Source organism: Paramacrobiotus metropolitanus, unplaced genomic scaffold, assembly GCF_019649055.1.
Source record: "Paramacrobiotus metropolitanus isolate TYO unplaced genomic scaffold, Prichtersi_v1.0 Parri_scaffold0000010, whole genome shotgun sequence".
Classification (NCBI taxonomy): Eukaryota; Metazoa; Tardigrada; class Eutardigrada; order Parachela; family Macrobiotidae; genus Paramacrobiotus; species Paramacrobiotus metropolitanus.
Window position 1 is genome coordinate 798,931 of NW_026570230.1, and position 27,537 is coordinate 826,467.

Consider the following 27,537-nt stretch of genomic DNA (forward strand, 5'->3'; position numbering starts at 1 on the left):
GTTAGTCGTACAGCATTATAATACGGTTTGTGGTTCGCACTCGTCATCCTCACATTCGTCACATTTATTTGGTGATGTCCAGCTGGACAGCTGGCAGTTTGCAAGATCTTCGACGCCACCAGTTTTTTGGCTCGCAGGATTGTTAACTAAAAACGACCTGAAGACTATTGATTCGTTTCATTGATCGCACAGACTGTATTGGCGGTTATGTATTGCACAAACGATTCAAAGGTTTACAACAATATGATCACCATTCACCAACAACCGAAACAAAAATTACTCGTACATAAAATCGATATATAATACAAGGCAACTCAAAAATGTACAGCTTAACAAACAACGATTTAAGAAACAATTCAAAAGAGATTAGAAAATTGGTCCAAGATACATTTTGGTACGAGGTTTGATGTGACCGGAAAATCTGGACTGCAAACTGACAAATCTGGGCGCAACCGCTGCAAACTGCTAAAATCCATCCAGTATCTGCTAAATACATACACACTGCAAAAGACCAGCACGGGCACAACGCTCACAGACAGATAATATAATATGATGACCATAAGAAGCCCCGGCCAAACCCACGCGGAAAGGGTATGACTGACACTAACAGGATTAGATGGACTAATTTGCACCACAATAAAAGAAAGATTAAGTCCATCGGCGGCACAAATCTTGGAGTGTATATATCGCGTGCATGTGCCTCTTTCTCTATATCGTCTACAGCTGGCCAACATGTTGAATAATTTATCTGTGGAGAAGATCCTCAGGATTTCGTATGAACCGTCACATGTTGGGAATATTTGCTCAGATAATGGCCAGCGTGAGAAGGAGGATGGTGTAGGAGGTCAGCTGGATGGGGAAAGTGGACAGGAAGGTGCCGGGTGCGGCGTTGTTGCCGCTAAGACCCAGTGCCTGTGCTTTCCTTCCGGTATCCATGGGGAACTGGGTGGCTACAATAGGGTGGACATGGGAGATATGTTACACAGAGCTGTCGGCCAGTATGAGAGCTAATAAACTGTCTAAATGGAACTAAGGCTTGGAGAATATACTGCGGAAAGATTGCAGGCGGACGTATATATACGTAACAGGGTTAGTAAATGAAGTTGCACACACACAACGGGGTTAGTTCTCTTCACGGGATGACAGTGAACAATAATGCCAGTGTAAGGAAAATAAGGGACACGCGGACACTGCATGCTGAGTCAACGGGATTCAGACCGGCTAATAGGTTACGATCTTTGTAATCACCCACGACACGCGCAGATTCTGCAATATAATTATAATCAAACAGAAAAGAAAACCGAATTCCACGGAATAACAAAAGAATAATTTCACCGCACGATACAGTGTGAGTGAAACAAACTAAATACATAATTATTTTCTTGACGTCATCCATGTGCAAACAGGGGACAGTAGATATAGCATAAATCAAATTTCTGGAACACCGTTACTGAAGAAAACAATATAAACACGAAAACAAAAAACAGAAAAGGATAACACGTACACAGAAACTTTAAACTGAGCAGTTGCTCTTACATGAATAATTTTAGTATAGTTATATGAATTTATGAACTACCTTATATGAATCATTGAATCTGGATAGAAAAATAAAAGGCAACGGAAATACACAGCATGAACACACGCTCTCACGTATACTATACAAGTCTACTTCTACACAAGTCTTGGAGTCTGTACAAGTCTAAGTCGAGTCGTGTCGATGGAATTACGTGTTATAAAATAACTGCGTTTATCGTTAATGGTATTTTGTATTTTTATTACGGTTTTATTACGGCATGACTTGGGAAAAATCTATTATGTTTGCGCTTACCATAGAGGTCAACTTTGCCGGTGGCGGAGCCCAGCTTATTGTGCGCTACACACTGGTAGATGCCATAGTGTTTTTTCTGGATATTCTTGACCCGCAATTTCATCTCGGTGACCTCATTAACAACGGAAAATGTTGAAACATCGTAATATTGATCGCTGACTATTTTCCGTCCCTCAAACACCCATTCCACCTGCGGCGGCGGAAAGGCTTCCACGATGCACTCCAGTTCCCGTTCATAGAATAGTGCTTGACCAACGCGATCCCGTGGGACACGCACAATCGGCGAAACTAAACAGGTATGAAAATGGAGACTGTTCAGCATTAATCGATCATTCATCATTCCACACGCAATTATTCCGTTTCCTTCATTAGGCACAAATAGCACAGTACTCGTGGCCATGTACATGCACGCCGGTGAATTTAATAATAATGGCTTCATATTTCCCAACAGAATTGTTCCCGAACGTGCATATTAACCTTTCCGATACATTATAATAAGTCGATTTAATAAAAATTATTTATAAGTAACGTTAATGGAACAGTAATGCTACGCATAAAAAGGTTGCACAAAGGGCTGCAAAAGTTAATTACACAGACAGGAAATTAGGTGCAATTTACTTACATTCGACCCGTATGTTAATATTCCTTCGATCACCCTGGCCAACCGCATTATCCGCTGTGCAGATGTATGTTCCACGATGTTCTTTTTGTATGTCGAAAATTTTTAAATCGGTTCCATGGTAAACAGCGCCACCGGTCGGTAATGCGGCATTCCCCTGCCGTCTCCATGATATTTTGGGATGGGGAAAGCCAGTAGCATTGCAGAACAAACCGACATCCTCACCGCGACCAATTATCAAATCCCGTGTGGAATCGTCCGATATTACAGGCGGTCCTAAAATTTAACCGAAACGATTATGCAAGTGTGCGAAAATTACATTTGCACATAACCTGGAAATTTCGTCGGTAACTGTGTCGATTATGGTAACTGATAAATACCGGTACCCAAACCATAATCAAGCTTGCAATAAACAGTATGCGCAAATTCAGAACGGAATTTGTGTGAAAGTAGGAAAGCGTTTATTCTAGCGAGTAGATAACATTATTAATAGTTAATCATCGAGCACTGGTTGGCATTTTACTCACTGCGAATATGAACTGGAACCTCCGCCGTGATTTTATTAACATTATTAATGGGTATTTGGCACTGGTAAACTCCCTGATCGGTCTCCTGGAGATCCTGGATTTGTAATACAAATGTCATGCTCGTCTCATCGTAGCGCACAGAGTAGCGATTGTCAGGAACAATACGTGATCCTCGAAATGAAAGCGGGGTGTCCGTGCTATCGGCGTATCCCCGCCGCATCCACATCACCTGCCACAGCAGCATACAATATGTTACATTCTCAACGAGGTACATGGAAACATGGACAAACATAGTGTACAGTACAGACCATGTGTATATATTGTGTAGTATGTATATATTCGGTAAAATGCTAGTTGAATATTAATGACGCCGCCACTTGACCAGCGGCTCATCGCACACGGTCACCGATCTCGCGCCGTGTGGATACAGCCGGCACAACAGGATTAGTCAACGATCCACGTTAATTAGCGATATGATCTAGTTATTGTAATCCGTGTGTAAAGTACGAGGACGTAATTAATTATTCTTGGAGTGTGCGAAGCGTGTTTACAATATAGAAGTACATGTACACTTCGCATAAATTGCGGGATACGCTGTAGCGTTTACAAAAGGGAAAACACACAGCTGCAATAACAGTCTGTTACGAAATAGTTAACCCGTTCAAATATCCATAAGCTTATTACGAGTAAATGTAATATATGAAAAGCAATCAATATTAATACAGTATATTTATCGTTTATAACATACCATTCCATAAACATATACACAACAGCACTACAAGAAATTAAGCTTTTGCGAGAAAAGCACAACTTTAGAAAAGTAAAAATAATCGTGGAACACTTACGGGGAAATCTTTGGCAAATTGTACGGCACATTTCAGATCAATGGTCCCGCCAAGATCGGCCACAATTTCTTTTGTAATAAATGTTATCGTGGGATTTTGCTGCGCGGTCACTGTACAAAGCAGAAAAACAATTACAATTCCGATTGGGAATGTTATCATTACGGGCGACATGAAATCCATCACTATAAATCAAAACGCTGTATAACCGGCTAATGAATTGTGTTAGTCACATTGGACATGAAAATCATCAAGAAGCGGAAAATTAATATGCCCGAAAATATTATAATCACACATGGAACATGATGAGTTGTGGATGCAATAATTAGCCTGATTGTGATAATGACGGAATTGGCTGTTAATATCATGCTTGGTGAAGTAGCCGATGGGGGAGGGGGGCAGATTTTACAGGGTAGTGAAGCGGAGTAATGAGGGAGCGTGTCAAAGCCACAGTTTGCTTTGATCACACGCTACGGCAGTAGTCCGCAGTGGTGCTGTACAGTGTGCGGCTTTTGAAAATGTCCACCAGACAGGAAGGAAGCACCCGCACATCCTTCCCGTTCTGCCTTATTGCATTCACATCTTTATCTGACGTGCCAATGGCCAAACTGGTTCATATCCCGCAAACATTTTGCTAATATGTACAATATTAAGTCATTTACTACACGACTATGCAATTTTCGACCTTTGTGTATTGTTTGTAACCGGTCTGGTAAAAGTCTGCCGTGAGAATGTCCATTATCAAATTAGCGTGCTTAGTTGTAGTAAACGCACATTTTTCAGAACTTCAACAGGAATTTGTAAAAAATTTCCAGTTGAAAACGAGAATATTACTCGTAGATGTTTTGTACTGTATATGCACTCATGCCGGCGGACTGGATGTTTTCAGAAATGTGTTTTCGAAAAGACTAAATTCAATTCATCATTTTTACAACGTTTATCATTCCACAATCAAAGAAAACTGATACGACAATTAATTCGGCTATTTGCTTTGTGCTATCCTAACCGCACAAGCAATTGTCCAGTGCTGGACATATCCTCATACATAAGAAGGCGCATCAAAGTGTCACTGAGGAATGCCGCAACGATTTACGATGGACGCCGAGCGTCCATACGGTATTATGGAACGCATAAAATCTTTTAGGATCTATCGTCTCTTGTTTCCTCACAGCCAGACAAGTCATTAATACCGTAAAATGCTACGGATAATGTCCAGACCATAAGGCCGCACACTGGCGCTGCCGGTCACTATCCAATTGATTTTCCAATTCGGATTTTATCAAAACAACCTAGTAAATTTATTGGCTCACAGTTCATCAAATCCTCCACGATCGTGCCGTCGTCTAAAGATGGCTGCGAATTTTTGTATGACCATATATCACTAAAGCGATATTTTATGATTACAAATAATTTTAGAAACTGGAAATTATGGTCATGCATCTGTATACCGAAATTGATTTTATTTGAAGAATTTTCCGGTACCAATAAAAAGTCAGAGGTCGTATTTCCTGTATGCCGTATTGACTTTGTTATGGTTTCCCAAAACACTCGTCCGGAAAAACATTTGTAGAACAACATTAGAGACGCTGTATTGTTAGCACCTGAGAAGCGCTTTCTGCCAGCGATCTCCCGGCTAAGCTTCACACCGGATCAATGGGTAAACGTCCCATTCATCGGCTAAACAAGGTCAACCTATTGATCATTTAGTGGTCAGTCGGGTAGTCGTTTGATAAAATGAGAAAAGACTTGTATGTTTGCACATAAGAAGCTGATTAAAAGGAATACTGTAAAATGATACTCAATTTGGCTTAACTTAAACAACCGGCAGCCGTACGACGCAGCAAAGTGCTCTTATTTCTCGGCATATATATATATTTCTCCTCCCAGTCCTTATATAAAGTATAATCAATATATCGTATATATACATCTTGACACTTAATAAACTAAACAACGTAATGAATGCTCGTACAAACAAGCGATCTAGTTTCGCTTGTATAAATGAGCACATATGCTTAACGACGGCGTATGCATTCTGTCCATACTGAGCTTATTAAACATTTGCCGACAAAAATGTAATCGATATACAAACGAGCGAGAGTTTTTAACCGGCCACTGCCGGACCCTTCATATTTAATGCGTATATGGGAAAAATGCTTCCGAGACCTCTGAGAATGAGTCCTTCACAAGAAAAACACATTATTCATCTTTAAGTGCTTCCGCGACTTAAACGTTTTTAAGCTGCTGACCGCCTGCAAGTGTGTATATATGCCCACTGCGCGGGTTTATTTATTAATGTTCTTATACGCGTCTTTTCAACCTTCGCGTCCGGCTTTGGATTTGCCGAAAAGGACTCCGCTGTTAGCCAAATCTGAAATTGTTGATTTTAGCAGAGCAAGAGTTTTTTTACGAAAATATTGCGGATTGAGTCAATTGACATACCTTCGATATGGTCAATCTACAACCTACTTTACCGTAATAGTGTGTTTTTAAAACTGTCAACATTCAACAGTCATGTTTTAGAAACTCAGAATGCAAGAGGAAAGGGGATGTAACCAGCAGTAATGGATTATTCACAGTCATTACTGGGATATATTAATGATGTATGGAGCGCCAATGATAAGAGTGTTAAGACGCATTTTAAGTGGGTGGAATACATTAATCCCCGGCCGTAACCGTTTATTTCTCACGTTTTGCCTCAGATTTTGTTAAAGTGGCAGCATAAGGCCATCAGCAATTAGGCGATGAACCTCCATAAACTGGTCAGGCAGAAAAAAGCCCTTGAAAAAGTGGGCCAAATTTGCCGGTGTGCAATTTTACCGAGATTTTACACCGGAAAGCGAGTGGTGTGTACATTCGACTCCAATTGGGCAATTGACAATCTGCCGTGGCGATTAGGTGGCGAAAACCGGGCGCAGTCAGCGTACAGTGTTTCACCATCCATCTCTCGAGAGAAATGTTTACGAAAAATTCTTCGCTTTCCCCTTACGCACACAGGCAACCACGCCATCCGGATCAGTCATAATCCGACAAACATGGCCACGGGGTCTGATGATAATTTATGGTTTCTGTCGCTTGTCAGTTGCAGGTGTCCCCGTCCCCTTAATTTAACCAAAATATATCACAATACAGCCAGACCGGCATCATCCGACACCTTCCATAAACCATATTCCACCAATTTGGCCCCCATCCAAATAATACATTTTCCGTACCGTTTTTCTCCTCACTTATTTTCCAACTCATTGCAAACGCCGAGGCAGGCTAAATGGATGGTGGCGCAAGTCGCTAAGTACGCGGTAGTCAAGTGGAAAATTGCGCTGAGAAGTGCGGCACAATGCCGCTGCTGTGTACATGTATATTCGTATATTCAGAATGGGAAACTTGATCGGCGCTGTTATGTCCGCCGCGTTGGGATGGTAGATGCTGTTGTGGTGTTGCTTGTCGGCAGTGTGTGTGCGTTACATTATAGTGGCGTAAATGGGGAAGCTGCTGTAGTGTTGATGCATGGGCACGCTTGATCCCTTTTACATCTGTCAGAATATTTCATTCGATTCCGACTTGCATCCTTAACACATGTTGATGACGTAACCAGTGGTCAGGGTGCCGCGCAGGGTAAACAGGCAGAGAAATCTAATATGCGTTTCATCAACTCGTTATCGTTGTCCAATGGATACTTATCATTTACCAAAGCGCCACACAGGGTGAAACATTCCCGCTGATGGGCCAGCAAGAAACTTGTCAATATAAAACGCTACATTTGGCTGAAAATGCAGCTTCGGTATTTTCGTAGGCATTTCGGTTTTCCTTTTTTTTCAACATATGCCGTTTTAAATTTCACATTAACAGTATTACGATAAGTTCATCAAAAATTTTTTGAGGAAGTTAATATCTAGTTAAGTTCTAGTGTGTCATGTACAATGCTTAAAAAATCAACAAATAAAGATCTTGTCTGTGCACATTTCCTGTCAAGAGCAGACGGTTGTTTGAAACTTGGGAAGCTGTTATCAAAGCTGAACGGACAATGCCACCCGGATGGCACAGCATAGTTTTATGGACTTTACAGTCCATTTAAGGAAACTGCTGGATCACAGTCGAGTGCTTGTCGATGGGGTTTACTAACTTCCGGCGGTTAATTCGCGATTCTAAGTTGATCATGTTCCAGCAGTGGAATCAATGAGCAACTGGGTCCGGTGGCGGTTATATGCATAACGGTCGAGTAGGGGTGGACTGTGCTCGATAATATTGAGCTAGTTAATGCTGTCCGGGTTCGGTCAGTGGGAATAGTCGTATATTAGCCGGGGTTGTGTGGGGTGCGCGCGCGAAGAGCGTAAGTGCCATAAAACTTACAAATCCTGATAAGTGCTATTTTGCTCATCAATCCATGGACTATTAAAAGTGTATCAAGTTTGTTTGATTGAATAAAACGATGAGCATTTATCCGCGAAAGACTCTTTTAGCACCAATTCAGATAAGAAATATATATTGCAGGAAGCTGTAAAGATATATATGGAGATTGTCCGATAGGCGTCAGGTCAGTAGGATGTGTGTGTACAAAGAGCTGCTACTGTATATATATGCCGTACATCCCCTAATGACACACTGAAAAGCGTCCGGTCAGTTAAGGCTACCGTTTAGTGTAAATAGGCTAACAAAAGCCCTCGGTTAATCCATTTGATACACGGGATAGCTTTTCGTTCTACATTTGGTTTCAACTTGTATGGCGCAATCTATTAACTACCCCCACGGAAAATGACCAACAAAATTATCAGTCCTGTTGTCACGCTATTGACCATGTATGTCGGCGCGCAGACTGGCCGAATACATACAGAGGAAGTGGCGCGCTTTTCCGGCTGCCTCTAGGGAACAGGTGCAAATTAATATTTTTCACTGGTTGGGTCGATATACAGTTCGGCTACACTGGACACGCAGGTAAAAGGGAGAGTAAAAGTGAAAATTGAGAGAATTGTTCGGGTTGAAAATGGAAGGATAAAGAATGGGAAGCATAGAGAATGCTAACGGGCAGGATGGACAGTGTACATTTGACAACAACAATGTGCGGAGGTGATAGACGGGGTCTTATTAAGCTTATTTGAATAACCCAATTCCCATATGGGATTATTAGTTCGCAGGCGTATATACAGCGCCCATACTGGCGATGGCGAACGATGAGATAATCAAATGCATGGCTTCCCATGACTGAACTGGGAAGATCTTCCTCCATTGTATGTAGGCTGATGAGATTAGAGATAACAAGTACAATGGGAATTTTTTTATTTTAATTTCACATAAATTTCCGGAGCGCGGTTGACATATAAAAGTTTATCCTATGTACAAGAACAGAAAATCTGTTTTAATCCCACATTGCCAACTGCAAAAATAACTAATAAGCACGGCGTTTTCTACAGCTACTTTAAAGTTATTTAAAGTTATTAAACCACGATCCATATCAAGCGTGGATTACCCAGCTGTCGATTAAAATCACAGTGAATAAACACCACTAGCCGAATAATCCGCAGCACAGTTTTATACCAAAGTAAATTCGGGAAAAGCCTCCTGGGCCAAAATGGAAACATTGAATACAACGGCAGTGTAGAGTGATTACACGCCGTTGCAGGCACAGTTGTTTAATTTACTTTTGTCGTAATTAAGATTTATCTACATGTAATTAACGGGCCCCCTGGGGCGCCGCTTGGGCAATGAGCGATTCAGCGCTGTATTAATCCCATTGTCTCTTCTCCCGTCTGCCGGTCTCACCTGATGGTGACCGGCTGACCCCATGTGAACTGTCCAATTATCGGGGCTAACAAAACACAGCCACTGTGCCGCTGTAAACTTGTCCCTAGCTCCAGGTGAGATAACGGCAAATGTGAACTAATGCAACTCGGGCATAACGATAAATACACCATCGGCTACTAGCCTACTACGGTACACAGTAGTGTGGACAGCAGCTGGTCGATGCACTCGTCGATTATGATCGATATTTTATGCCGCTTGCGCTATATATATGGACTGGGAATATGTAGTGGCAAAGCCGTTATACACGCATGCGTGCTTGTACTTCCGCGTTTCCGCTAAATTATCATGCTCCATAAAAACTGTTCTTAATAATTAAAGTAATCAATGCACTGTCCGCGGCAAAGTTGTAAAACCGCGCACTCCATACTAGATATTAACAATGGTGCACATTTTTCGCTACAAAGTATAACACACAACGCGCGCGTGCGGCGCTTGAATAAAATCGTCGTGCAAAATGAGAGTATTCGTTAACTGACAATTTTATTAATTTTTTGGTATTCTGTATTGCTCGCTGTTCATCGAACGGATTTGTAACGATTTAATAGTCAGAGGCGTTTTTTAAGAGCCATTGATTTTCTAATTTTATCAGATTTAGCCGTAATCCGTAAATCTCGCAGCTTAGTCTCCGCGCGTTGCTTGCACATGCGCGCACTGTAAACTTAATAAAAGTGGCCGATTGCCCGTTGATCAAGTGGCCAAAAAAAGCCAAATCCCTTTAAGGCGCACAGATTGTGTAATGGGGGTTTGTTTTGTTAATGAAGAGAGCACGCCGGCTGTAAGGTCACTGGGACCCGTGCGTATACGGGACTGATCATTTGGGGATTGCGTCGTAATTTGTCCCATTAATACAATAGAATTACAGTGTGATTGATCGTTGGCTGCAATCTTGTTATACAGTGGGCTGCGATGCAATTAAATGCGTTTGTTTGAAAGTCCTGCCATACAATGTACATACACGACATTTTGGCCCGGACTTGACATAGCCATGACCATCTAGTAGCCGGCTGAGAAATGAAGGCATATCGCCGTGCAGACACATTATTGATAGGTTTTTAATACATTTTCTTCATAGCTGGAATGCGGCGTAAGAAGAGGATGTTAGGAAAGAGGAGAAAGTGATCCTCACTCTTTAAACGACCTGTCCATCGTGCCGGCTGCTTGAAGCGCACATGTACACACACTGGCCAACATACCAAAGCCGGTTTTATAGCTACGCAATATACCGTCGATTGTCCGCTGTCTGCAATTCTGAATAGCTTGGGCGCTTTAAAGTAGGCATAGTTAAGGACTGCAGCGTCCATTAGGATTGTTGGCTGTCGAATACGCTGTACAGTACGGTTAAATGATGAGATGGGGGGCTTTGAAAGAATTCTCAAGTTTGTAGATAAAAGATGGGACAATCTGATACCTGGTCAGGCTGGAGGATCACAACACCGTAAGGTGGTTTGTTCTTAAATCAACACTTCATAGCTCAGACCGGAGCGGCTACCGGTAACTGGTGTGCCGGTAAAGAAGCCTCTTATCGCAGACACACGGCAAATATCTAAATGTGATCAAGTGCTGCTGACCAGAACATTCCCGGCCTCAATTTTCAAACGGTAGCACATGCGCATGCACCGCTGTACTCAAACTGGGTGTATTTACTTTTTCATTTAATTCTCCATAAAGGAACAATTTATGTCGGTTATGAAAAGGATTTGGAAATTAATTTTACATGTATTGAAAATATTCCTTAAGCGGGCGTAAGAGGTGCTATTTATTAAATGCCATTCAGTAATCGTTATATCGACTATTCTCATAAATCAGAATTATTGTGTAAAAGATTTCGCAGACAGTATTTTGTTTGTTGCAAGTCCAAATATCAAAAATGCAATTTTAAGTTGAGAATTATGTTGGATTTAAATTTTGTGGTTGGCAGACTGTGGAAGTCAGATGGTATCATTAATCCTTTTTGCCGGCACAAAAGAAAAGCTTTTAAGGGAAACATGACTTAACACGAAGCCAGCAATGCCGGCAGATTAGGTGCAGTGTAGCACAAATAATTTAAATTGACTGTTGCTCCACTTTTTGAACTGCAATATACTACTGGACTCCATATTCCGCCGGCATGGACATCCCACACTGACGGGCACACGGGATGTAATGTTCAAATAAGAAAAATGTTCGATGCTAGCAAAAAGAATTGACTATTTTTCCCCCACAGCGCGCACTCTTTTTGGCTGTAAATAATTCAGTTTCCGGGGAAATTGTATAATGGTCACACTTAAGTGCGCAACAAAAAACACTGACCCAGATTGTCTGTTTGCGTAACGAGGCGTAATAGTCGGTGGTACGACAACAGAGGGACCGGGAAAAAATGCCCCAACCCGGCAAAAATGTAAATTTCATGCCACTTTTCACAGTTGTAGCTCAGAGCAATGGATTAGCCTATATTTTCATGTCAATGCAAATTGTAGCATTCCCCCGTTGTTAAGTGAATGCAACGGCAGTACAAAGTGCATCTCGGTAATTACATTTGTCCAATGGACGTATTAACCCCTTACCGAAGGATCCGTAAATTCCAATTAGAATAGCAAAAATCCACATCTTCCTGTCCCAGTCCGTGCAGTGCAACAAAAACAAACGAGACCAAGTTTGTTCCGCCGAACTGGCCGGGTTTTTTTTCCAAACACGCGAGATTCAAGTCAAAAGCTGTGGTTGCCGGCAAATGTGATAAAGGGCACGCTGACCATTAGGGAAAATACGTGCAAGCGGGAAACTGTAAACTTTAAAAAGCAAATGCGGCGCAGATTTGTTAATGCAAATAGACGATAAGATCTTAAAATAACAGACTAGCAGGAACAGAGGCAATTACGTGATGGCCAAATGGATCCCAAGCGGCATCTGCTTGTTGTAAAAGCTGTTTGGCGGATCGTTTCGCAGCAAGATCGTGTCGAATGCGCACCCCGGCAGCCGTGGTCAATGTCTGGCCAGGGGCGGGGCTAGCGCTACATACTGTGCAGCATTTAAAGCGGGATGTGGAGGAGGAGTTTCCGCTGGTTTTACGCGCTGCTGTTCTACTCGTAGTACGGATACCATTCGAGTTTCCATAACATGGACATTGTAAACAGATCGTAAAATGCCCGGTAGTACCGGGCGGAACCAACGCCGCATTGTTAACGTTGAGATATTGCTAAATAGTGGCTGCCTATTTACATGACTGGGTAAAGTGTATGAACAACATACTAAAATATAATAATTCAACCTTTCACTTGTACTTTCAGTTCTAGTTTTTTAGTTTAGCGATGCTGCATAAAGTACAAATTTATAAATATAAGTATTTTCAAGTACAACATTTAATGATGCTAGAAAAGTGAGAAAACGTAACCGCTGTAGCAATAGAACTTTTAATGTGTTTCACAGTTCCATATTGTTCATGAGCACTTGTCGGATCAGTGCAAACTGCTCTATAAAGTAATTAATCGAAAAACAAGTTCTAACAACAAAACGCAATCTAAACTAAACACTCCATGAATTTTTACTGCCTTAAAATTTGAAAATCTTCACGCTTTTTGGCACACATCCTGCAGAAGTTTGAAGATAAAATGTTCGGGAATTGAAACACCGATTAATAATTAAAGTTGCGTTACTTATGTCGATGAATATTTGCTTTGTTTTGGCATGTACTTTTATGTGCAAGCTTCCAAATAAATAACATAATTACCAATACTAATCAGATTCAAGGAAATTATTTATGTAGAGTACACAACAAGGTCGCTAATTAAATATATTCTTTAGTTATAGCAACTTATAAATGAGGATCTATTTCTATAGTAACTCATGGGATCCCATGTGCAGGCTTGAAAATACCGGCAAGTTAATGCGGTATCGTATATAAAATAACTGTTCTTTAAATAAGGTCAACCAATGGTCAATTATTTCCATTATTTCCTGCACAAAGTTTAATACCACAGATTCACAATCTCGGCTGCGGCACACGGAGGGGGTTAGCATTTAAAATGCTTTTAATTCGCTGCGACAGCACCGTATAACGAAGGGTTTCCATGCTGGATCTATGTCAAATTTCCTTTCCCAGTGCCTGAACAATATACTGCACACTCCGTCAAGCTGGGTCAGAGCGGTGTGCAGTGAAAAGAAAGATAATTGTCAAATATAAAATTTTAATACGCTCATTTTTCTTCGACAATGGTCAGTTGGCTTCTGAGCGCTGATCTCATTAGCCAATGCACCACTGCGCTATAATGATCTGACTGTCCGCATGTTCAATAGCGCGGCGTTAGCATTCTGCGGTTAGGGACTACATTTTCCGCATGGATGGAAAAAATTTACAATTTTTGAATTTAACGAAATGTGCTTACGACTGAGTGTGACTGACAGAGACAGCGCCTTTTTAACCGAGGAAGCACAGTTACGGAGTGTGGCATGCTAATCAGTATTGTCTGCAATGTCTGACTAATTTGAAATGTCACTGACGCAAAGTTTGACTTCGACCGGCACATGCACAAATTTAGAACAAAACCCAAAGCATTCTGGACAACCACAATTCTGTTTGCACTGCATACTGACATTAACGTACAAGCAAAATCATTACGAACTTGAATACTCAAGCTATATAGTTATTCGTTTATAGATATCTGTATTACAATATAAGTAAAAATATGAATAGAAGTATGTCTGTCTGGCATATTATGCAGCAGCGCGCGCAGATATCAGACGTAACATACGAACCAAAGAATGCGTTTCGCATGCATTAGATTCTGAGTTCTACAATCAATTTTAACTGTTCCAGTAGAAACTACCAACATGAATTTTTCATACGAAGATGGCAAGACAATGTACACGCATAATTTGTTTTTACATGAGGTACGATTTTTCTCGTTCGTCATTAACGCTGGTGATGCTACCCACCCATATCCGTCCAGAAATGGGTGGGTAGAAAACCATGAAAAAGTTTAGATTTTTCGTTATTATTTCTTTATGATATAGCATTCTTGCATCCTGTTATACATATACAGGATGAGCTGGAACCTGGAAACGGCTGTTCTCTGTATTCGATTTGAATTCCAGGCTAGCTCCCCGACATCTTATTCTGTTATTATACTGCCGTGGCGAGATTAAATCTAACCGAACGTTGGTGAACAGGAAATGGGACCTACGTAATACCGGTATATCCCGGTATGTAGAGCAAAATTACGAAACTTCGTTTGGTCTCACAACTGCAATCGTTAAAACCATCAGCCTGCATAGTGCATAGCGTTGTAAATTGTGGCGTTCTGGTTCTGCTTGCTAAATGTATAAAGCAGCACCTTCATTTCAACGGTTGCGCGGGGCTGAAAGACCGGACAAATAAACAGTTAAAATGATTATCCAAAACTGTCAGTATATTTCACAGCGGCACTAAACCTTCTGATTGTGAGATTAGCTCAATAAATTGAAGATCCTGTGACGCGAATTTATGCGACCGCCGGTTAAATATGACTAAACTGTCGCCTTAAGAGTTAAAAGGAGTCGGAAACGTACAGTGTGCCGCATGTATACGGTATTGGCACGCCGAAGGAATCGGGATAGGACAAAACAAACATCACCGTCGGGCACTGGAAACATTCGGAAAAGACGTTGTCCGGAAGGTACTGGAGGGAAAAACGATCCAAACCGGATAATGATGGCTGTGGGTCGGTGCTCCATGAGGCGGCAAGGAATACGATGGGGTAAGACTGAGTGTGACTGCTGGAGCAAAATGGCAGTGAGACGGGTGGAGAATGTTACCGCGCGCCAGAAGAAAGCAGAAAGCAGGCAGATGCGGCTACAAACAGGTTGAAGGCCCTGGCTTTATGGAGCAAGTTATTCAGAGCCAGGACCAGTGGACGGGGTGCGACTAAGGTTGACCTTTTATATATCGGTCTCTTCAGTATGAAATTCCAGTACGCCGAGTTTTCTGGTTTCTCAATATGTGTTTTCAATATGCCTTCTATGTTGGGTTAGAGAACCGACTTATGAGCAAAAAATTGTGAAAGCAAGCTGCTATTATAATCAAGCGGGCTTGTAAAGAGGAGAGTTTTTTATTAAACTTATGACATTTGATAGTGTCTGTAACGTAAAGTTTTTATTCACATTTTTATTCACTTCCGTCTTGCAATCACAATATCTTTTATGGATCGCTACATACATAATGATTTTTTTCGAGATTGTCGGTATATTTACAAAGTCGTAATCCACACGAAAATAAAACTGTTAATGCATTCTGCAAACAGTCTCAGGATAAATTGATTGTAAAAGTTTTAAAAACTTGTATCTACATTGTAATTGAGAAAATTAATAAATTAAACGGTACCGCTGGAAAGCCAACCGTTAATAGAACGATGCCGGTGAACACGTGGTGGACGAGGCACTCTTACATTTGCTGACCAGATTTTCCTGTGCATATCGGAAATCATTCATCGCCGCCTGGGGTCGCTCAACAAAATCGCACGGCGGCAGATCGTAGACCCACGGGTTGTAGAGCATATCAGCCGCACCCAGACAGTAAAACTGTAGCCGATCATCGACAATATCTCGAATGATCTTGTCCTCTAGCGGTGTGATATCCTTCGGCATCTTTCTTGTCCACACAGAAATTCCCGGCAAGTCGCAAGTCTCCGCGGTTAGGGTGTCGTTAGCCGTGAAACAGTAAGATCTAATGTACACAAAATTCGGATCCAGGTACAGCTTGTAGAAATTTCGATTGGATCCTGCAATGTCATCGCTATTCAGTACTAACTGATTTGCCGCTGAATTGTATGATTTTGTTGACCTTCTTCGCCGGTGCCCAAACCACCAAAATATCCGAATGCTATACAGAATCCGTTACAACTGGTGTTTTGTGTTCCATAAGCCGCCCAGCAGTTGTACGGTGGAGTGTCTTGGCGAGCAGTGACGTGGAAAGACTGTACATACACCATCTGATCCGAATCACGTCTCCATCCAATTCCGCGATTTTCTTCTACCGGATTGGTAAGGTTGACTAAGGGAATGTTTTTTGGTCCGTACATGTACTGATACCAGATACCTAAACTCTTAAAAAAATAGTAGGAAGTAACTAGACGGAACTGCAGTTTATGTCGAAGATCGTCAAATTAGAATTCTTACCGCTGGACTATCCCAGGCATATCCGCTAGGTTTACTCTGCTTGCATTGTGTTTTGTAGGTATTACTGCTAGTAAGCTGTGCTGCCACAAGACTAATTGTCATGACAGCGATGAGCGAAGAGGATAGAAAAAGCTGGCACATCATCTTGATACGTCGTAAGCGAAAAAAAACGAAAGAGCCGAGACTGGATAAAACGGAAAGCAAAATTTCTCTTTTTATTGAATAGCTCCGTTCGTTCTTGATTTTATGATAGGTTGGACTTTAAACTTGGTGATCATAGAAGTATCGCAATAAATCAGTAATTAGGATATCCATCTTTACACCTTAGTCTTGAATCATTGCCGCAATCAATCAAAACTTTCATTGTAGCCATTCTCACCAACGGAACCGTTAAATTATTCTAAAACGACAGCTATTAGCCTTATAACTCCTGCTTGTAAACGGTGTTTACAAGATTGGGTGATTATTATGCAGTGTCACCATCGCGTTGTTCGTTAGCTTTGTACTCTAGAATAGGTGTTAGCGGGTTGTGGTTGGCAGTTAGCCTTTAATTAATCGGAGTAAATTTATCTCGTCATTATAAGAGAGATATATAATATGTTCGAGTTTTTAGCAAGTTGCGTCCATCTCCCGCCCATTCTGTTTTAAAATTTTTTTATACATACACATGTGCGTCTTAAGTAATGTTGTTTTACGATAGGTGCCGTCATCTGGTGGATAGTAGAAATAGAGTTATATCCAGCTGGAAAGCTAACAACTTTCTCAACTGCAAAGGTCATGACATCAACGTTAATTAGCGAAAGCCTTATAGAAATGCTGAAAGCCGTGTAACAATATCTATATATTGAACTGTATACGCTATTAGAAGGAACCTGGCATCCGAAGTTCATGCCTTTTAACAAGCTAGACACCCTTTTTAAATCTAGGTATAACTTCAAAAATCTGCATTAAAATTTATGTGGTTATTATTTATTAATAAATGCTCCATTCGCAATTTACAGTGAGAAACGATGTGAAAATAGATGTGATTTGGTCAATCTTGGTTTCTGCTGGCGTTTAGATATTTGAAATATCTCATATTTGATCATATTTCCAATCATTCTAAACAACAAAAATACATAATACGTGAGTCATGACGCATGAATTTGATCCTCTGATATGGTAAACGTTGTCTGGGTAGCAAGAAGAATAGCATCCAATAACAAGGAAATGACGAATTTTGGACTGACCGAGTTCTTACTTGTTAGTGTTAAGTTATGACAGATAACCATCTCAACTGCCACAAATCAGAGAAAATGCGTATGGCGAATTCCTGCAGATGCGGAAAACGTTGTTAGCATGGATAACTTACCAAGTGCATTTCGTTTCTCGCTGTATGTTTAAATGCTATGCGGACTCACTGGACTACTTAATTTTCAGAATGAAAAAAGTGTGCGTTTTTCTGATCGCCCTGGGAGCACTGCTGAGAGTGGCAGGTAAATCCACAATAATTATTGTTATTTTAAGTATGAGTGCTTACTTTTAATTCGAGTGCGCAAAAATTCCAAGTAGCATTGGTTTTTTCTGAATATTGGTACAGGGATGTTGTATTTTTGTCTGTCTAGCTATAGGATCACCGGATGTTAATTCCGCCCCAGTTTTCACCATGCGCTATATGGGGCATTACATCAAAGTTTTTCAAACGGTGACAGCGAACTCTACCGATCCAACATTCTATTACACTCCGACTTGTATGCTTTTTCCAAACATATCTTCCGTTAAAGAATCCCCGAATCCATCCATCACTATCAGGATTGGTCTTTCCGATGAGGATTACCTTCATAATATCAGTCAATTTATTGCTCAACGAACTGGAACCAAGCATCCACATTTGCTACCGATTCCTTTTCGATGGATGCGCATTGAGGGCTTCGATAGTAACCTTCGACCAGCCTACATAAAAGACTTGGGGAAAAGTGTTGACAAATATCCTGACACAATTTTATTCCGCATTCAGTGTGTATCGCTCACTGAATGCAACCAGCTGGCGGAATCAATGAAAACCGATAGTGAACATTTTGCATCAAACTTGCAACTAGCCTTCTCTTATCAAAAACCGAACACATCGAAATTATTTATCACTATCGAAGCCGACCACGTGCATGCTTCCGTGACCTTTTCGGCCATCAGTGAGCGTTTTCCGGATGCCAGTTACGCTTTCTTACAGAAGGCTGATCTCGACGATCTCGTTCGAGAGACCGTAATGAAAAGTATCGAATCCTCCTTGGAAAGCGATGAATTCATGGACACTGGTCAGATGGACAGTATGATACGTCAGGTTTCCGGAAAGATGCGGCATAATGTGACATCAACGGTTCATTTTACAGAAGCTGATTGGCATGTGACCTTTTGGCATGATGAAAATAAGCGGCCGGATGTCAAAACACGTCATTTGGAGGCGTTATTTAGTGACGGAATGAACTGGTTGCAACGGGAGGTATCACGAGACAACCTCACGGAGGCAGTGGCCGAAGCGCTTGACGAACTGAAAAGAGGAGTGGGACCGGTGAAACTGGACGGGAAGCGAATTGTTATCAGACCAATGAAACTGTATTGTATTGATCTCGCTAAACTTCGTGGACAGCCGGGTTTAGGCAGTTTCAGTCCGCTTGTAACGAAGAGCATTGCTGATTATTCGTCTTACGCACATTCTATGACCCACGTCAATCCAATGAGCGCTGTAAACGTCCGCAGTGATAAAGAAATTCAAAACCACTCCCATGGTGACATCACGTCCGTCGAGCGTCAGTTGAACGAAACTTTTGAAAGACGATTACAAGCCTTCCAAAATTATTTTGAAGCCAAACTGCAATTAGCTGTCAACAAAAGCAAGGCAGTTGCACATGTTTTGAGCTTGCTAGAAGAGACCATGCAGCGGGTGACACAACTGGAAGCCAATATCACCCAGGCATTCCATCTCAAGGAAAATGATAGCGGATTGCAGTCTGCATCAGAAGAACTCAAACCACTATTTTACATCCGAAATGACAGTCTGGACGAAATTGCTCAAAGAATAAACCAGATGGAAACGAGAAACGAAGGATTACTCAGCAATACAACTGACCTTGCTAATATGTACGCATCATTACAGAGGAATGTTTCGTCACTGGCCCGGAATTTGGATGACCTCGCCGAGAAAGCAACTCCCCAAGCCAGTGCAATAAGGGAGTTAAAGAAAAGTGCTGCTTTAATGGAAAATAAAATTACGTTAGTCAACCAGACCTGTGAGGCCAATAGTTTAGATCTCGCTGCGATGGTAGGCCGATTTCTTCCAATCACTGCACAACTGCAGAGCCTCACGGAAAGAAGTGACAACCTGATTGCAGTGAGCGCTGGAAGCGACTCGACCAAAGTACCGATTGGATCCATTGTTGCATTTACGTCTGTGGGCGGGATGAATTCCTGTTGGCTGGAATGCAACGGAGCCTACTTTTCTACCAATAGTTATCCCAAATTGTACAATGTTTTAGGCAGCACCATCCTGCCGGACCTTGGAGGACGCTTCCTGTTAGGACGGAATTATCGGCACTCAGTCGATTCCACAGGTGGAGAGGAGAGTCATACTTTAACTGTTGCAGAGATGCCCCAGCACAGTCATGCTGCCGCTTACGGCGGTGAATTTATGGATATGAGTGGCAAATATGGTTTTGCAAGGTATTCTGCACGCTCGTTATACTTATCTGAGAGCACAGATAAGGTTGACACGAACCGCAATACGGCACGTACCGGCGGTGGCTCATCACACAACAACATGCCACCATATCGGACCGTAATGTTTTTTATCCGTGCGTGTTAACAACTGCTCTAGTTTGAATGGCTTGTTTTCGTTTTAAGTCGCTCACGTAGCTAGGTTTAAAAATTCGAGTGGAAATTTTTATGAACCGCCTGATTTAACATTTTCAGATGGAATTTGGTAGTACTAGTTCCCGGTTCGCCAGGTAGCACTTTTTTGACGTGTGTTGTGCAGACCCGAGACGTGACGGCGACAGTATGTTTAAGTAGAGTTATCGCGCAATGTTTGACGTTAATTGGTACGTCTGGAGTACGTAGACTACGTAAAATTACAACGAAATTGTTACAATTAAAACGCATCCGTCCTGGCTCCGTATTTTGATGGTGCTCGGCACATCTAATCCATGAATGCCTTTTTATGAAATCGAACCGGGGTTTGTATTTGTGACCTTTTTAATAAATTTTTATGCGCTTTATACAATACGAGGAGAAGCACAATACACTCTAGCTATGAGCAAGATAAACTAGGAGCATAACATATGTTAAAGGGCAAGAATGAATTCATAGGGATAAGTGACGGATAACATTCTGAGCAAACTAAATAGATACGTACTGAGAAGGTACTGTGAATAGGTACTGCGAATACGACAATTTATTGCCATTTGTGTGTTTCATGAACATCGAAATATTCATTTGAGTACAGTTGTACAACGCTTTATACATGAGGCGAAATCTCGTCTTGTACACCTTCAAGAAGAGCAAACTCGGCGGTATTATTGTACATCGGCTCCCGCCGATCAGCAGCAATGTAACGAAATATTACAAGTGGAACTACCATCACTACCGCACCAAAAGCAAACGAAAATCCTGACCACCAAAAAACTGTTACAGAAAATACCGTTGCAAAAACAAACGAACCAAACAGCGGCATGACTGCCTCGTACGCCGCAATGATGGACATCATCTTTCCGCGTTCACCAGCGTCAACCAAATTTGACAGCAGTGATCGGATGGCCGTGAACTGCATTCTGCATGGTGCTCCAATAATGACAAATATGAATGCCATCCACGTTTTTGTCGTCATCGAAAGGATGATGAAGGAAAGAATTGTAGATAAAATTCCGGTGGTGCCAACAGTGAAATCATTTAACTGCAGCATCCGTATAAGAAATGGCACACCAATCATCATGAAAATACCTAGAATAGGCATGGTTAAAGAAAGGTGACACAAATAAAAGTTGGGACTGATTTGAAACTGTTACCGCCAATTATATCGCTCATAGCCAGCAACATTGCGAAGTTTTCCATTTTCCAGTTCAATGGAGCTGTTTCGAAAAATAGCTGCTGAATGGAACCTGCGCCTGGAATATTAACATTAACGGCTTTACACACGTGATCTTCTTGAATCTTCGGTAAAACGCAGTTCAGTTCCATTACGAAATGGGCGCTCGTTTAAATTGTCGCAATAAACATTTTGTTGTACAAATAATCGCGACAATAATTTAAGCGTTTCGTGACCTCTAACCTTGTACGCAAATATGACCGATCACTGCGCTTATGATCAGCAGAAGAATGTGCTTCGATGTTCCCCCAATACGATCTCTAACCAGCAGATCCTTGTTTGCTTTGAGATTCTGTGTTGTAAACACCAGTGCCAATCGATTTTTTGCTGGTATTTCTGATTGCTTTGCCCGGTTACCCACGGCCAGTGCAATGTATGAAATCGCCAGTGCGAAACACATGGTGTACAAAATGATGGGAAACGGAAATCCAAATGTACGATACAGGACGCCACATGATAATTCGGCAATGCTTCCCGATAGGAACATTGTCCCATCGAAGATGGCGATATTAGCAGCTAGCTCCGTTGGATTACAATGGTCACCTAAATAGCTGTATAGCGCAGCACCGGCCATGGCGAATCCGCCCAGAGAAGTCTGGACCAATGAGAAGAGCAGAAACGCTGCAGGGTGCGTCGGGACGTACGCTAATACGGTGAGAATGATACCGCCCAGCAACATTCCAAACGTTGGAATCTAGTAACCAAAAAATATACATAATTACATTCTAACCATAACAGCGACAAGAAAAACCACGAAGCGTGGGGAAATGTTTACAAGTATCGCTCGTTTGTGTCCGAAATGGTCGCTCCATGATCCTGAAAATGCAGTATCCTATACATGTATAATGAATACCATAGTAGTGTAATGTGATCACTTATATGATATACAATGTATATACATATATATACTAAATATACATAATACTAGTTTTAAAGTTTAACATGTAGAATGTGCTGTTTTATACAAATATTTTTTTCGTTACATATTTTCTAATTAATGATACCTGTGAACACAGCAAACAACAGGCTCGGTAGACTGACACCGATTTTCTCCAGAAAGATGTAATGAGCCGTGCTGGAGCTCACTAGATCATTCTTCTTCTGATGAAGTCCATCCGTCAGGTTTACGCATATATTATGCGGGAATTGGTACACTTCGGCACAGACCTATATTTAGGCAACGAAACATGAAACAATTAAAAAAGAATAACTGCAAATGAAGTCTTACCCGCAGTTTTATTAGCTCGGTTAACACTGGTCCAATTATTCCAAACTGCAATCCAAATAAAAAAGCAGCCGGTGACAGTACGGCGGAAGGCCGATAAGGCGAAAGCTTATTCATTGTGCGCCGCAATCACGAAATCGACAAGAGCAGCTAAATCTGGTTTTTGTAATTCGGCCAATTAATATGGTAAAATGTACAGAAAGGTAAATCGAGTGTTATCTGTCTTGTTCAAGTAAAGATGCCGCATAAATCATGTACAAGGCATGTTTTAGCGAAATGCTAAAACATTGGTAAACCATGGAACTTTGAGACATTTTAACGAGAACACTTAAGCGATAAGAATGGATGCTCCGATAAATTTAAGATCGCAGATTCGCAGTGGTTCTACGTTGCTGTCTACGACATGTATTCAAATCTGCGAAGCATGATTACAGTCTGTAAAGAGAATCTGGAAATTGCGCAATCGGCTACGCATAAAGTGTAAGAAGTTCGTATTGTGCAATCGTAAAGGATGTGCAAGAATATTTATAGCCACATAAAATTAATATTTTCCCGCTGGCAATCTTACGGCCGACACGACCAAACTGCACGTGTACATATACGAGTATACAGTAATTAAGACTCGGTTCTTCAAAATGTTTACAGCCACGTTCAAATGCCACACCTATACTCTGCAGCAGTTAACTGGAACGAAAAGACTGCACATGCATGTGCTTGATGTTTACTTGCAATTACAGATCTCGTGTGCGATATTTTAAGGTATATACGCGTTCGACACGGTATTGTAGTAATCAAGTCAATCTTACGTCAAACCAATTTTACGGGCGTGTTAACCTGTAGAACCATGAATCATCCAACTGAAACTTGGCAATAACATATCGTAACTTCGATTCAGATTATTCAATACATTACACGGAAGGTCGAAAATAAAAAGTGAGAATTAATATAGTTTAAGAAAACCGTTTGTTTATATGCATGACGCGAAACACTTTCCGCAGTTTACAAAGAATCGTTTATGTGGCAAACAGCAGACAAAATATCCATGATGTCTACAATATCTATATATTGCCCAAGCGTATGCATTTGAATGAACTTTATGTATAATCGGAAGAAGGATTGTTACAAAAATTATGCAATGCCGATTGTTACTGAGTACTCTCAAATATAAAATGTGAGAAGTCACCAACGGTATTAATATTATTTCTTGAGTATGTGGTACCGTGGGACTGCATAATGTACATTTGGGTGTTGCATGAAGGTCATCATGGAAACCTCAAGAGGCCACGTGAATGTCGCAAAACACAGTAAATAAACACAACCCAACTCCCATGAGACACGGAAAAAATTATTATTAATAAGAACCATTTGCCACTACAGTAGGAGGAGCTATGTCATTGAATCCCGCGATATACTGGTTCAGGCATGAAGGAGCACCTATAAAGTCGCACGGGGCTTTATTGCTGGGAAAAGCCTGCACAGGAATGTCGCTGGCAGAGCATCCGAAAGGTCGGAAAAGTGGAGTAACGATATCGTTGTCGACATGGTCTTTTTCGCTTTGTGACCATTGCGAGGGATCGTTGTGACCCACGACAATTACAAATGGGTCGTCACATAATCCGGGCTTCAGACTGGGAGTTGTGCACGCATAATACACCTCGTATTTTGTGTCGTAGTAAAGGGTCACCACACGGGATGGCACTAAAAAACGAATGTGAAAGCAAATAAATCGGGCGGAAACTGACTAGGCGCGAAGTTTGGATGCGTATAAAACTAAATAAATCATATTTTATTACATTACATTGTATTTCTCCACCGCCGGGAACCGGTGCAAAGCTCAGACCGACGCTCTGTCCATTTGTGGCCGCAAAACCCGACCAAGAGCCATGACTGCACTGTGTAGAGTTGATATTGTCGTACTGGACAAATTCCAACCATTCAAAATTTCCTGTTAAGTTGGTTAACGGCAATATGGAGTTTCCCAAAACATGTCGGAAATATCGTGGGTGCACCGATGCAGCTTGAAGAGGAAACAACTGCCGGTAAACCCATGCGATTCCACCGATCTAGAAAAATTAATTACAACCAGATGAAAAGCGATGACTGGTGTGATCGTAAACTAAACCGACCGGCTTCTTACTTTGTTCGTATCGTACGAAAACGTACTGGCTGGTGGTATATAAAGCGGCCATATACACGCATTTGCGCCGGAGTTCGATGAACCAGCGGAAGCCGCGGAACCATAAGTTGTTGTGCCGGCGGTTGTGGTCTGAACGGCTGTGACAAAAGTGTAGCATTAGGCGTGATGACATTAGCGCATAATATTTTCCGTACCTGTAGTGTTGCTGGGTACGGTTAGGGCGGTTCCGTTTATCAGTCCGCTGAGACATGTTGGTGGATTAACAAGCGGACATGTTGGTTTACTGGTGTCATATGTTTGCAGCGGCAGATCTTGGGTGGTAATGCAGTATGGCTGAAATGTTGTATTAATGATACTGTCAAAATTGGCTTTATCACTGGCCGACATCTGGTCCGGTCGGGTGCGGGTCTGCGCCCAGATCATGGGAGTGTCACAAGTCCCATCCTGCTTCGGCTTATAACAGCCGTAGCCAATCATGATTTTCTGATAGTCATGGTACAAAACCGAATACGCTTTTAATCCTGTTAAAAAAATCACGTTAAAGTTCATTGTAGGTGCCACCCCATATATTTGTGATGTCGTACAATACATACGGTTGATCGTGTCGGTTGACACCGCGTCGAAACCAACTTGCATGCCGTTATTGGCGTAAATCCCAGTCCAGTATTCGTTTACACATTGGCCGGTACTTGGCGTCGCCCATGTCAGCTGCATGTATGTGCCGATGCCGGATGAGTTGGTGAAGGGTTCGGTGGTTGGACCGAAGCTAGTGATGACAATATTTTGGTTCTGCGTAACATCACCGTTCTGCCGGTAGCTGAACCAGGTTCCGGCAGCCTGTTACGAAAATACTCGTACTATGAGGAATATTAGAAGACGGAAATCCTTTGCAACAGAATAATTACAAAAATCAAACTTAAATATAGCGTAGTACTAAAAATCAAATATGTACCAACCTGTGCCGCGGCGTCGCCTCCAGGGGGGTTGATCAAAGCCGGATATCGACGGGAACATGATTGTCCAGTGGTCACCACGGCATGCACTAAAATCAATTTAGAAAAAACGTGTGCAGTTTATATCATAACCGTAAGTAAACCACCTACAGGTGTGACTTTTAAGTAGCAATAAATAATTTTTAAGAAAATTGTGAAAAATCGACAAACTGACCTGCAATTATAATAGTGATTAGTAAAACGACTGTCATTTTTTACGCAAGCTGATGGTTTCGAAAAACGTATTTCGCTGGTCTAAAAGCTTGCGAAATCATGGTTTCCTTGCTTTCTCGGTTTTGGTTAACCCCTGCCATAAATGCGCGGTGCTTCGGGCACCGGCTGCAACACAATCTGTCAAAAGCGCAGAAGTCACAGTTATAACCGAAGATTTATTTTCGTTATCACATTAGTAAAGTGGCGAACGTTGTTGAATTCAGTAAACAAAAAGAAACTGACCAGTCAGAGGTCGCAATACAAGAAGCAGACCAGGTAATTGTAAAATTATGCAGCAAACATGTGACATATTAGGCTTAAAAATGTCATATGTTACTCATAAATCACCGTCTGCTAAAACGGCTATAAATACGGTAATACTGGTGCTGGTTTGATTTTACGCACTTGATTGCTTTAATGTACGTACAAGGCATTTGTATGGACTACTACAGCATTCGTGGGAGTATTTGTTGATAACCGTTTACAAATTATCAATATCGAAGAAACTACCAGAGATCTGCAATTTAAATTGCTAATAATTATTGTGGGTAAAAAGTAAATTAAGCAGTTAGGCACTTACAATAAACGTCATACTACTACGCCCATCAACACACGTTTATATTCTATAACAAACTCGGATGCGGTTCGTATCCCGCCGCATGACTTGCGGCGGGATACGAACTACATCCACTGCACTGCAGTGGAATAAGCGCACACTTGTGCAACTGCCTACCGGCGTTTTCTGGGCATCTGAAATTGGACTTCCATAATCGAGATCGTTCGCGCCTTTTGTCTCGACACTGAGCATACTACGTAGCACTTGTGGTACTGCCATATTGATAACACGGGAATAAAGCTCCACTGGATGGCGCAAAGGGAAGCAGAGCACTCTTTAACCCATGCCCCCGTTTATTTACCACGAGAATTAAATTTTTAACGCGAGGGATATGTACAGACACCCTGTGTCCCGCGGTACGAGGGACGAATCGGGGAAGCGTTTTTTTAATGATCGTAAACTTGAATAGTTCAGTGTTATGATTTCGTGATCCATTAGCTGCAGCTCAGCGACACACCGGCCAAGTACAACAGTGCGTGTCTAATCCGATTCCGGTTCACTGGCAGC

At 41.6% G+C, this 27,537-nt stretch overlaps 5 protein-coding genes across 5 annotated transcripts; 1 reads left to right on the forward strand and 4 right to left on the reverse strand.

The window, feature by feature from the left end:
• Window positions 1-269: 269 nt before the first annotated feature.
• On the reverse strand, window positions 270-12,415 carry LOC129583318 (lachesin-like). The gene is made up of 6 exons (XM_055475083.1): window positions 12,153-12,415; window positions 3,820-3,929; window positions 2,975-3,203; window positions 2,451-2,723; window positions 1,829-2,116; window positions 270-950 (listed from the first exon to the last, which is right to left on the reverse strand). The coding sequence occupies exons 1-6, from the start codon at window positions 12,193-12,195 to the stop codon at window positions 805-807; spliced, it is 1,089 nt and encodes a 362-aa protein (XP_055331058.1). The 5' UTR covers window positions 12,196-12,415; the 3' UTR covers window positions 270-804.
• A 3,542-nt stretch (window positions 12,416-15,957) lies between these two features.
• Window positions 15,958-16,892, reverse strand: LOC129583456 (uncharacterized). The gene is made up of 3 exons (XM_055475252.1): window positions 16,735-16,892; window positions 16,400-16,661; window positions 15,958-16,337 (listed from the first exon to the last, which is right to left on the reverse strand). The coding sequence occupies exons 1-3, from the start codon at window positions 16,876-16,878 to the stop codon at window positions 15,958-15,960; spliced, it is 786 nt and encodes a 261-aa protein (XP_055331227.1). The 5' UTR covers window positions 16,879-16,892.
• Window positions 16,893-18,034: 1,142 nt separating this feature from the next.
• Window positions 18,035-20,869, forward strand: LOC129583306 (uncharacterized). Its single transcript, XM_055475071.1, has 2 exons — window positions 18,035-18,209; window positions 18,339-20,869. Exons 1-2 carry the CDS (start codon window positions 18,053-18,055, stop codon window positions 20,567-20,569), a joined length of 2,388 nt encoding a protein of 795 aa, XP_055331046.1. The 5' UTR covers window positions 18,035-18,052; the 3' UTR covers window positions 20,570-20,869.
• A 280-nt stretch (window positions 20,870-21,149) lies between these two features.
• Window positions 21,150-23,726, reverse strand: LOC129583374 (proton-coupled folate transporter-like). The gene is made up of 6 exons (XM_055475151.1): window positions 23,076-23,726; window positions 22,852-23,014; window positions 22,623-22,663; window positions 22,031-22,541; window positions 21,768-21,866; window positions 21,150-21,702 (listed from the first exon to the last, which is right to left on the reverse strand). Exons 1-6 carry the CDS (start codon window positions 23,187-23,189, stop codon window positions 21,221-21,223), a joined length of 1,410 nt encoding a protein of 469 aa, XP_055331126.1. The 5' UTR covers window positions 23,190-23,726; the 3' UTR covers window positions 21,150-21,220.
• A 457-nt stretch (window positions 23,727-24,183) lies between these two features.
• LOC129583372 (uncharacterized) lies at window positions 24,184-26,512 on the reverse strand. The gene is made up of 7 exons (XM_055475149.1): window positions 26,377-26,512; window positions 26,166-26,251; window positions 25,803-26,046; window positions 25,404-25,730; window positions 25,210-25,346; window positions 24,871-25,135; window positions 24,184-24,770 (listed from the first exon to the last, which is right to left on the reverse strand). The coding sequence occupies exons 1-7, from the start codon at window positions 26,411-26,413 to the stop codon at window positions 24,424-24,426; spliced, it is 1,443 nt and encodes a 480-aa protein (XP_055331124.1). The 5' UTR covers window positions 26,414-26,512; the 3' UTR covers window positions 24,184-24,423.
• Between the last annotated feature and the right edge of the window lie 1,025 nt (window positions 26,513-27,537).